Consider the following 12,337-nt stretch of genomic DNA (forward strand, 5'->3'; position numbering starts at 1 on the left):
CATGAGTTTTTAAGGTTTAGGTTTGGAAGAAAACATCTGCAGGTTCTTCTGTAATGTGAATGATTAAAACTGCAGTGCATTACATTTGGTAAACTGTGACATTATTTTTTGTTTTTACGCCTGGAAATAGACTAAGTGAGGGAGCGCTCGTGTGTATACAGCGACAGCAAAGGGGCGAGTGGGCGTCAACAGGCATTTATCCCATCCAACCTGCAAAGCAAGCAGATTTCGTACTCAAACCTGTTGCAGCCGTCTCACTTTTGTCTTTGTTGGTGTTGACATAAGAGCTAACCATTTCCTGTGTGCAACGTGAGATCTAAACACCGCTATACTGAGAAACGCAGAGAGAGTCGTGTTTAGCTGATACTTAATCAGCATGCTGTAAACTCATTTGACGATGGTTTGCATGTGATGGGCATTTGTTTATTTTTAAAAAGGTCACGCAGGTACAGTTTCAACCTTCGCTTGTGTTTGTTAACAGGCTGAGGCAGAAGAATCTGAAGTGGAGCAGCAGCAGCTTCACTATCATCAGACAGGCATCCCTCACATATGTAAGATCATCACATCCTCAACCTTTCTGCCTCCTCGTAATCGCCTTGTTTACAAAATGAAAACCTGGTTTAAGTAGATTATTTCTGTGACGTGCTGATGCATTTGTAAAGTATGATTTAAGATATCTTGGAGACATTAAGTGAGTATCTTTCATTCATTATGAATGTTTGTTTTGGTCTTTATTTGAGGTTGGCATTAGCGGAGCTCTTTCGGCATAATGATGGATAGGTGAATAGTTATTCTTCTGTTATCTTAATATACTTCTCTCTCTCAGCTGAAGGAACTATGGACAGTGGCCAGGGTTCCTCAGTTTTCTTGGCAGACCTCGCTCAGCTGACCATGTCGTACAGCTGCCCCCCCTCCTCCCAGCCTCAGACCCCCTACCCCCCCGCCCCGTCTGCTTCCACGCAGCAGCACCCAGGCTACGCCCAGCCGCTGCAGCCAATGGTGAGTGGCGATGTCGTCCAGATAAGATGTTATGCATGTGTAGGTGTCATTCGTTTTTGCACAGATCTGTGAATGATGCTAAACCCTGACTCATCAGTGTGAAGTGAGCTCTGCTCTGTGATTTGGAGTGGGAGTGAAATGGAACGATGTGTGCAGCGTTTGTGAGTAGGCTAGGAAGAGCATACTACTGAGTGTATTTTATTCCTCATTGTTATTATTATTATTTGGAGATGATTAAGAGTGCCAAAGATACTTCACAACACTATCTTTAGACCTTTAAACGATCTGATATGATACAGTTTGACATTTACATTCACTCAGTCTGTTAATTAAATAGTGTATGGTACACAGCTTCATCTATACACATAGCTGTTATATATTTCTTTTAAATTCAGCTGGTGTTCTGTCAGTGACGGGGCTATTTAAAACACTGTCATTTAACAGTTGACTTTTTAGCAAAGCTGAATCAGAAGACGTCTTGCTGAAAGACCCTCTTCAATTTGTTGCTAATGAAGAAATTGCACTTTTTTTTGCTATACTTTTCCATGGAGTGACCTTTTCACGACACGCTGTTGTTTCAAATTACATTTAGCCACTCTGGCTGATTCATTCCTGAGATGAATGATCGCTCTGTTACGAATGATCGGCTGATTGAATAATTCAGGGATGTTTTTTTTCTTTTCTTTTTTTTTGATTTGTATTTGAGTAACTTGAAATGTCTTTGTTAACTTGTCTCCTCATCAAAGGTATTTTGTTTTAAGTTGGCAGATTAACTTGATCTATTATATAACTTACTAAATTATTTTTTATCCTTTTTCTTTTCTTTTTTTACACATTTGTTTAAAATGATGTTGGCTTCAGATCCATTTTCTAGGGTGAATTTTTCTGTTTCTTTTGTGTTTACTGCATTTTGTCCGGAGATATTTACTGAGTCTTTGTGTTATTATTATGTTATTTAAAAATACATTTTAATGGTAGGATCCAGAACATGTAAAGGATTGGTTATTTTAGCATTGCTGGTGCAATTATCTTCCTTAACAGAATCTTTTTTCGACCTTTCAAGGAGTTCATTTATTTATATTCCAACTATGTTTTCAAAAATGTGTATTTTCTAACGTTTTTCAATCATACAGTTGATTTTTTATTTTGTGTTCCTTCCCTTAAACTTCACATTTTTCTCTTGTTACTGTTGTTTTCTGTGTTTAAGTAAACTTTTTTTGTATTTATTTGTTTTACATGTTGACCCCACCCCCTTTCATCACCCCTCCCCGGCCTACAGTCTGCGTCGTGTCGCCGTCGAAGTCGTAGCATGTCCATTTGCGTCCCCCCCTCCTCCTTCTCCTTCTCCCATGCTCCTCCATCCTTGGCAGTTCCTCCAAAGCGGCCCTCCACCCCTCCTCTAGATCTGTCATCCTCATCCTCCTACGTCACCTCTTCCCCTGGCATGCCTCTCGCTGCTGAGAGAGATACATTCGCTGGGCGCCTCTCCAAGGCCCTGGAGACAGTCTTACCCCTTCAGTCTGCCTCTTCTCTGCCCAGGGCCAGGCAGCGGAGGGCCAGCCTGCCTGCCCTGTTCTCCACCCCCGTAGGTTCACAGTCTTCATCGCTAAGAGCCACAGTGGTGGCAAGAGACTGAGAGGAAGGGAGACAGACACATTTCAAGGGTTTGGGGCACACTGATGTCTGAGGGTAAAAATAATCTTTAATGACTAAAACAACATTTTTGTACTTTATTAGATGAGTGTCCATTGTTGCTATCAATGGAAACCCCTCATAAATCAAATGTACTCTGATGAGCCGTACATAATACTTTGTCACGGCTAAATATTAAACTTAAATATTATATATGTAGACTACATATTTGCAAAAAGAAAAATTCATTCATTCACAAGCTAGCTGTAATAGTTTGCGATATGTACAAGTACATTTTGAGGACTGGGCCAAAATATTACCTTTGCTCAATAACTTATTATCTAATTAAAAAACTGAATGTACAGCATACTTGAGTAACTAAATTATTAGACATTTCAGACATTGCTGTGACTCCTCATACTCACATATTTTTTATTTCTGTCTCGCTGTCTCTCACTTTCTAATAAACGTTGTTACTTAAACTTCTTTCTTGAACCTTAATTTTGCTCTAAGGTTCAAATACTTTAGACTTTGTGCATCTGCCATCAGGAAATCTGCTCATTTGAATATCAAAGTTGTGTTGTTGTTTTTTATTAATATAGCACAAAGTATACAGAAAGATCATTTATCTGAACTCTGAGGATGAATTTAAGAATGAACTGCCCAGATTAGAGACTAGAGACTGTTAATAAAATACTTTCTTCAACCAAATCCCTCATTCAGATTTGCTCTGAAAAGATAAAGTGTTAAACTGTATACTGTGTGAAAGATATGTAAACATATCGCTTTAATTATTTAGGCACATTATATTATGCTCTGTTCTTTTTGTTTGTAATTCCTCATGTCCTAAATTTAAAATCACTGAATGCAAGAGCTCAGTTCATAGTTGAGAACTCTGCAGGTCTTCTTGAGTGCAGATGTATCAAGATAATGCCGAGCCTACAGCCCGCATTTGGCCTTTTTTCTGTCTTGGTATTCTCCTGCGACTTCTTTCTGTCTATCTCTGTGTGTCTCTTGTCCCTGTCTTGTCTGTCCTTGACCCGTACCAGTGTCATCTGATCTGTCTTAACCCACATTGCGTCTTATCATTACTGAATTTCTTCATCTCATTTCAGCTCTGTCATTCAATAACCACTTCATTTGTTTCTAGCGTGGAGAGAGAATCTGTATTCCTATTTCTGTTGGTGTTGTTGTGAAAGTAGAAAGTATTAATGACAATGTGGACCTTGGCTGTGGTTATCTCTTTCTCACTCTCTTAAGTTTTATTCTTAAATCCATTGTATCTCATTGTCGCAGCAGCATTCAATGCCGCACCCCTACAGTGGAGGAACAAGCACAGGCGGAGGAGCAGGAGGGAGCATTCCCCTCCCAACTCTTCCTGACCCCACTGCTATTTTCTTCTCCTCCATTCCTGAACGCCCCATTTCTTTCTCACCTCCACCTTCTGTACCTCCAAAGGCCTACAATACCCAGCGACGCAAGAGCACATCTATTCTGGAGGCGCACACTCGTCACTTCCAGCCTGCTTATGTTCGATATGGGGGAAGCTTGCACCCCTATTCTGGAATGGAGGCTGTGGAGACCCCGTCTCTGTTTATGGTGAATCCTGGTTTTGCGGCAGCCGCTCAAAGACTTGGTGTTGGTGAGACACTGCATCACCCGGGACAGTCTGACCCAAGTATGTATGGCTATAAAGACATGAGAGCAGAGCACGAAGAAGTCGTGAGGAGATTAAGTTTGAATCAAGCTGCCTTATTGGACCATTATGAAGCAATGGCATATGGAGGATACCCAATGACTGCACACCAGCTTGGTCACTTAAGTTATCATCAGCAAAGACAAGCAGCTGCTGCTGCTGCTGCTGCTGCTGCTGCGAGTATGGGTTATGATCCTGGTCCTCCACCTCAACCAGGCTTTCTGCATCCTCACATCATGCAAAGAATGAGTACACACAGTCCCATCCCTCCACCTTTACCTCCAATGAATCCATCCACTGGTGGCTCCGTCTCGTCCTCTTCATCCGAGGGCTGCTATCCTCCACCACAGCATGCCTCTCCATCTACTTTCCCGATTTCTGCACCACCAGTAATGGCTGATGCACCACCATCTTCTGGAAGTGTTTTTGAGTTTCATTTAGCTGCCACCGCTGCTGCTGCTGCGGCTGCCGCCGGAGACCCAAACCTTCTGGCATCCAGGCTTTACCGGCCCAGAAGAAGCTCCATGGACCTCCCCTTGGAGGACAACAGCGGAACTGGATCAAGCGGATCGGGCTCATACAGCCGTCTCCAGCCAGTGACCGAGGAGCTGTACACTTATGTCAGTCCTGAGCTCCCGTTACCTCCAGGAAATCTTCTTCTCCACCACACCGGTGTAATTATGAAGGACAGAAGCCCCGAACCCTCTAGTGACTCTTTGACCTCTTCTGATGCAGGAGAATTCCAGTCACCTCCTCCCCCGCCTCTCATCCCCTCATATGACTCCTCAGCCGCTCAGTCCATCCCTCACTCATCCTCCAGTCTGCTCTTCGATTCATCGGCAGGAGTGCTCCCCGTAGAACCACAGGGACATCCACCTTCCATGCATAGCTTTCTACCCACCACTCCATCCTCTGAGCTCCCGCTCGAGGGAACGTCATCGGCTCATCTGGAGCCTCTGATCCAGAGTGCCTGGGCCCGGCATGGAGGGGTGGTACCAGCCCAACCCGACATGACATACCATGAGTCATTACTGGCCATGCAGGCTGCAAACCCCACTCTGGTACTGAGGTCAAACCTTTAAAAACACACCTAGACCTCTGGGTCAAATACTAGTTTGAATGACATGAAAAATCTACACTCAATTAATGGAGTATTATTATTTAAGACATTCTACAGAATGGCAGTAGACAAATTAAAAAGGAACATAATCCATCATTTACTCTAGAAAGAGAAATGGATTCATTTAGTAGTAATTTGACCCAGAGGGTGGAATACCAATCCCTATTGTTTTTTATTTTTATTTTACCACCAACCCATGAGCGCCAGCTGATGCTTATTTGTCACCCTATTGTCTTAAGTTGTGATTTTAACCCCCGTCCAGACACCACAGAGCGAGTCTCATGGCCTGCCTTCATGGTATCTCACATTATTCATTCCTAAGACAGCGTTTGCTTGTTTGATTTTGTCAAAAAATATTTGCCTAGAGTGGTACTGTATTAACCACTTTCCCATCTTGGGAAATCCAAGCGCAAGAATATTTGAAACATTTAATTTCAAACCTGGTAGATAAGTGCTTACTTTTTTTTAAATCATCATTCGGAAGGCAGTCTTTGAGACACTCTCTGTTCCACAAGCTTTTAAACAAACAGTCTGAGCCTCCTCCTTTGTGTTTTTATGCTGTAAGTTTCATTTGCTTGTCAAATTCAGTAAGTAATCCTTTGTCTGTATGTTCATATACAAGTTTATATGAGAAATGTGTGTTTGTCCAAGTATACTGCTGTGTACGGTATATTTGAAGTTTTGCTTATACAAATCCAAAGTCCACTTGAACAAAAGAGGAACACAAATTCCACTAAACATAAGTAGTACGCATTTTATTATTGCTATATTCTAAACGTGCACATTATACTATACGATATTCTACATGTGTACTATTTACTATGAAACAAATACAATTACGATGATATAATAAAGGTGGTGAGACTTTGCTGATTTGTATTGTTCAAACACACAGAAACATACAACAAAACTGAGGGGGCTCAGACAAACCTGGCAGTGTTACCATGCAGAGAGACTTTTCATTCGTGTACCTTCATTTGTTTCTGTTGTTTTATTCCTGTGTTGTAATTGAGAAAGATCATGGCTTTCAAGACAGTTCTTTATTTCTTTTTTTTAGCATATGTTATTGTTTTCTACACGACTTGCCACACAGGGTTCAAAGGTTGCCGTAGAAATTCATTAAACGCTTAGAGCGCTGATATTATCAGTGTCATTGTTTACTTTGAGCCATTTACAATCACTTACCTCCCTTAGTTCTGTCACAATCTCCGTTTTTTTGTTTCTTGTTATTGATTTTTTCATCTTTTTTTGTTTCATTTTATTTTTTTTATTAACTTTCTGTGCTGTGAAATACTGTTTGTGACTCGCTATGATGTTAGAACAAGGTAAGTTGTCGTGTGTCTGATGCAACTTTATACTTAACTTTAAGCTTAGTCCACATTTAATGATGTTGAGCTTAGTGTCAAGTATAACGTTGCGTACAGTGTAGATAAAATAAAGCCCTTTTTGAACATCTTTAGTTACTCTATTTGCTTTACAGCACACAGTGGTTATGGACATTTCAAAGGGTTTTAGGACAATCATCATTTTCAGCTTTCACCTTAGGATACTTTATTAGCTTATCACTACCAACACTACTTTATTGGGCTATTGTTAGACAACTTCAATCCTCATCTATTCATTTTGGTATTTCAAATGTTAGTAGTTTAGCTTCTACGCGATTGTGTAACAGTCACTTGGTATCACTTCAATCATCTAAGGTCTGTTCTGCATGTTAAAGAAAATCCCCCGTACTCACTCCCCTCCTAACCCCAGCAGTGTCTGTACTGTTGTACACGCTACACTGTGGCCTGTGTATGTGTGCATATACATGTAGATACAGTAGGTTTTGTTGCCAGACAGTTAACACGTGTAGCTGTTGTCGTGCATGTGTGTGATGCACAAGATTTTCTCGACTAAAATCTGTTGACTAGAGAGGACAACCACATTAGTACCTGTAACAGTTTTTGATCCAGAAACTACGGACATGTTCTGACTCTGTTGATTTTCCTCTCTCCCCCCTTATTTCCACTCTCTCTCACCTCTGTCCTCATTGTTTTGTGCAACATTGCATATGCTCCTCTCTATGTCTCTCTTTGTCTCGATCTGTTTCTAAGCAGCAGATCCAGACTCCCACACCCCACCAGTCAGCACCAGGAGCCCCCGTCGTCCCCTCCACCTCCCAGCCAGCTCCACCTGGGATCCCCCAACAAGTAAGACAGAGAGAAAAACAAGAGGAGAAACCAGCAAATACCAGTCACATTTCGTACATTCAGACTTTTACTCTTTTCATAAATGTGAAAATATTTTTTTTTTGCTTATAAAGTAATAACATTTTTGTCAGCTCTTCTTTGAAGTCATTTTCAAGGTAACCACTTTCAGAGAGCTGGCATTTTACCTATTATAATACCACCATTTTGTTTTTGTTTTTTTAAAGATCTGTGGCCCCACAACTCATCACTGCTGTGAACTAGTTGCAGCTCTTTATTTGATTAAGCATGGAATCCTGATTGCAGATCAACTACTTCTTGTCAGAATAACATGGAATGTAATTTAATATTGTTTCTCTTTTAAACCACCAAAACAGACATTCCTGCACGATCGGTGTCACCATGTTTATGTAAGAGTTGCATTTATCCTTCACCTTTATACATGTTGTGACAGGTGTTTGCTTACAACGGCATTTTAACTGAAGATGGTAAATGTGGCATAACTGGGAAAGTATAAAGCTTGTAGGGGTGTTCAAAAATGATCAAACCAAAGATGACATACAAGTGTATGTAAAAGTAAATACTAAGATTTATTTGATTTGTGTGTGTGTGTGTGTGTGTGTTTCTCCAGGTCGTTTCATCCAGTCAGGCTAGTTCATCAGTTCAGAGTCCCACACACACCACTCTGCCTCAAGGGTCTTCACAGGTACAACAACACTTTCCAATCCATCTGATCAAAACAAGCGTCTGCAGCACAAACATCTATCTTATCTGTTGAGAACGTTTCTTTGATGCTCTGCCATTCGGCTAGTTTAGGTAGTCACGCTGCCAGTTAATAAATGAACAGAAAATCAAAGATCACGTTGCCTTTTCCTTCATCTAAATGTAATTACTGCATGGTTTTTTTTTGCTCGCTTATTCATGGGCTCAACTTGTTTCTCCCAATTTCTTTGTGCTCTCTGGCTCACCCACTGGCATGCTGCCTGGTTTGTTTTTATTTGTGTGGACACGTGTACTTTTCTGTCTGTCTGTATTCTCATATTTGATGGGTGTATACTGTATGCGTGCTTAGTTGTTTGACCTCACTCCGTCTCCCAGTATAGAACAGCTTTACTTTCTGTACCTAGCTGCTGAACACGCTCTGGTGAAGGTACACATTTGAATGGTCATTTATGTTGGTGTGCTGTAGGTATCTGTATATATCTATCCTAATGTTATTCTGTTTGTAAGTGTCCATCTTTAATGTGAGTTGGTTGGTGATAGGTGAATTCATTCCCCATGTGTCTCTGTACCTTTGTGCTGTCTGGTGTTCATGTCCTTTGTTATTAGATTATTAGTGCGTCCTTTACATTTATCCTGTTCTTTAAATGTACAATTAGTTCATACTAACATAACATGACATAGAAATAACCAACAGGATCTAATTTCTCCAGTAGTGTGTAAATATCTTTAATAATGACCCTATAGTGTTTTACAACCTAATCAACCATTTTTATCCTGGTGCTGCCCATCTGCACAACAGAAATCATTTTGCCTGTAGATGTTTTGTGGTTGCATGGTCTTTGGGTGGTGTGTTTTTTATTTACTCGTCATGTTGTTATGTCGAGATAGTTGTTTGGTTTTAAAAGCTTCTGACGTCGTCACTAACAGATTTGATCTTTGATCTATTTGTCTCATTCATTAAATAACCAGTTGAGTCTTCAGTAGTTAGCTGTAAGCCAATTGGACTTGCTTGAGTAAAGTTTGAAGACGTTGGTCTTTATTGTACGTAGAACTTGATGGCATTACCTACTTCCTCTTACTTCCTGCCTTTCTGTTTCTCACTGTTTACCCATCCTCTTGCCTCATGTGGTTTCTCTTTCTCCTTTTTATTTTCCTTCTGCCTCTTCTTCCTCCTCTTTCGGGCCCCTGTGCCTCCTCTCAGCCCAGTATAACTCCTCCTTCCTCTACTGTGACACTCCCCTCTCCATCATCGTCCCTTTCTATTCCCATGGCGACAGCGGCTGTGGCTTCCTTACCTTCTCCCCTGACACTCCCTGTTGGGGTGTTTTCTACTTTTGTTTCCCCACCTCTTCTTCCTCCTCCTCCTCCTCCTGTGTCCACACCTGTGCCTCAGCCATTGGCCACCATGGTGCCAATCATCAGTGTAGTCTCCGCCCCACCTGACACTCCTGTGGAAGAACTTCCCCAGGTACTGGCTTCTAGATGGTCAAACCCACCCAAGTGGATGTCATGCCCCTTTCACCACGCTGTTGTTGGTTGTTGAGTGGGAAAAAAATGCAATTAATCTAGCGATTGATCCCAAACTTGCTTTTTTACAAATACATTTTTAAAGGTCAGTCATGTAAGTGTTGCATTTTCAGGTGTCAAACTGTACAATTGCTCGTACTTGTTAAAGGATTATTCTTGTAGTCACATGTAATGCAAATTGGTGACAGTGATTATCAGTGATTAAGTTATTCTCATGAGATTGTTGGTGGTTTACTTGGAATAACTAGTTTGGTGGTTCAGGTTTAACATCTTGTGTGATTTGATTTGAGTGGAGCAAAGCTGGTTTGTTTCTTAAAAAAACCCAAACATTTTTTGGAAAATATTTTTGGTACACATTATGTAATTGAGCCATTACACAGATGAAAAACATTTGAGTAAGCATAGCATTTATTGGTCCGTTATTAGTCATTGTTTAATACAATAAATCTGTCACACTGTTTGCAGATTTTGTTTTTGGGCCCAACAGCAAGAGGCAGCCTTAGATGAATTCCTTATTCAGGACTTGTTTTCGTTTTCTTTTCCAAAGACTGTAACCACGAGACAAGGAAGCATGTGTAATTGTAGATACTTCATGTATCTAATAAATGAAATATGATTTTCTTTGCTTTTTTGCAGCTCTTGCTTTGCGTTATTTGTTCCCTGCTCTAGTTTTAGTTTGTTATTAAATCTTTCCTGCACATTTGAATTCATGAGCGCATTTCTTTGCAATTTGCTTAAATGTCACACTTTTTGTATATATTTCATGCTTTTGTGCCGTTTTCTTTTTTCTCCTCTGAATCTTCCTCATGTTGGTGTTTGTGCTGTTTGTGCTCATGTATGTGTGTTTTAATTGGGCTGTGTGTCTTTCAGTCTGCCTCTCAGTCTTCAGAGCTGTCCCAGTCCCAACTACCGCTGCCTCACGTCCTCTCATCTATAGAGAGGTAATGAATGCACAAACACCAAAATGTTCCTGGTCACTTTACAGTCTCCGGTTTGCTTCATGTCTTTTCTACTATGTCTGCACCTCAGTGGCCACTCTGAGACCTCAGGTCTGAGTGACGGCAACGAGGGAGGAGGGGGAGGTCGCCATGAAGGTCGCTCCACCAAGCGACACCAGAGACGCTCCGTGCGAAGTCGATCACGTCATGAGAAGATCTCCAAGGCGAAACTCAATGTTCTCAATGTAATAGCGTAACCCATAAACTGTACAATGTCATAATTAAGTCATAAATCCTCTTTTCTACTCGGAAGTTATGGTGTCACGAGGAAAACATCAGATTCACTCACATCTCGTTTTATTCTCTCGGTGTGTGTGTGTGTTTTTGTGTTCTCTGTGTGTTGCTCTCACACGTGTAGATCTCCAACCGAGGAGACAGAGTCGCTGAGTGTCAGCTGGAAACGCACAACAGGAAGATGGTGACCTTCAGGTTTGACCTGGATGGCGACAACCCTGAGGAGATTGCTCAGATCATGGTACACACAGGCAATCATTGGTTTTCCACCAGTCCTTTGATTACTTTAATCTCGTTGCCATCGTAGTAATATGTTAACAGCTCACCATATTAGACTGGAACAGTCCTCACATGTCAGGGGGAGTGTTGTTTGTTCTTTGTCATCTGAAACCACTGAAGTGCACATGATTGCGTTGCTCTTGTCCTTGTGCTTTGACTGAGAGCCTTCACTCGGCTTACTCATGAGGCACAGTAACACTGATAGAAGAGGCATGAACCAGGCTATAGCTCTGTTTCTGGCACACAAACATTTGGATTGTGTGTGTTTGCAGGTACTGAGTGAGTTTATCCTGGAGAGTGAGAGGGAGTCGTTCATTGAGCAAGTCAGAGAGGTGATACAGAACGCTGATGAGAAGGGTCTGGAGAGAGATGCAAACAACCAGGTAAAACCCACTACACTGCAGCTTTGAATGCAGAAATGAGAGGATGGATGCCTATAAAGTGAAAATTAGGTTGTTTGCACAGTACATACACTGTACAATAATAGACTGAACGCAGAGCATCACATTGATAATCATCTGCAAATTTCAGTCTTGAATATGTGCTGTCTTATTGACCTACAGATGTCAGGTGGTACGGTGCAGCAGATTCCTGCAATATCTGTCCCCATGCCAGGTAAAAGAAAAGAAAAAATCACACATATATTGATGATGAACTACAGTTTCTAATAGTATGATAGTAATAGGACTGTGTTTTTTTTCCCTCAGATATCCCTGCCAGTCCGTCGGCACAAGTGGTTCATTCAGCCGGTCGGAGGTTCATCGTGAGCCCCGTACCTGAAGACAGGCTGAAGGAGCAAGTGTTTCCCACGTCTCCTCCTCCTGCCGCTCGTGGAACTAGTAAAGATTGTATGTGCATGCTTGTCATGGTTTGCATGCTAATATCTTTGCCCTGTTGTACTCTACTGTCAAACACTGATTGGAAACGTTGCCTCATTTTA

General features: G+C 41.4%; 1 protein-coding gene across 1 annotated transcript in view; it reads left to right on the top strand.

Annotated features, from left to right (window-relative positions):
* The window catches only part of wnk1b (WNK lysine deficient protein kinase 1b), a 67,621-nt gene that overhangs the window by 42,743 nt on the left and 12,541 nt on the right, over positions 1-12,337 (top strand). Inside the window, exons 9-21 of the mRNA XM_044022320.1 lie at positions 482-551; positions 827-999; positions 2,279-2,584; positions 3,928-5,388; positions 7,550-7,639; positions 8,268-8,342; positions 9,561-9,827; positions 10,757-10,827; positions 10,916-11,069; positions 11,243-11,359; positions 11,670-11,780; positions 11,961-12,012; positions 12,105-12,245. Of these exons, the coding sequence (XP_043878255.1) occupies positions 482-551; positions 827-999; positions 2,279-2,584; positions 3,928-5,388; positions 7,550-7,639; positions 8,268-8,342; positions 9,561-9,827; positions 10,757-10,827; positions 10,916-11,069; positions 11,243-11,359; positions 11,670-11,780; positions 11,961-12,012; positions 12,105-12,245 (3,088 nt within the window). The remainder of the gene's footprint in view (positions 1-481; positions 552-826; positions 1,000-2,278; positions 2,585-3,927; positions 5,389-7,549; positions 7,640-8,267; positions 8,343-9,560; positions 9,828-10,756; positions 10,828-10,915; positions 11,070-11,242; positions 11,360-11,669; positions 11,781-11,960; positions 12,013-12,104; positions 12,246-12,337) is intronic.

This window comes from Solea senegalensis, linkage group LG3 (assembly GCF_019176455.1).
Source record: "Solea senegalensis isolate Sse05_10M linkage group LG3, IFAPA_SoseM_1, whole genome shotgun sequence".
Classification (NCBI taxonomy): Eukaryota; Metazoa; Chordata; class Actinopteri; order Pleuronectiformes; family Soleidae; genus Solea; species Solea senegalensis.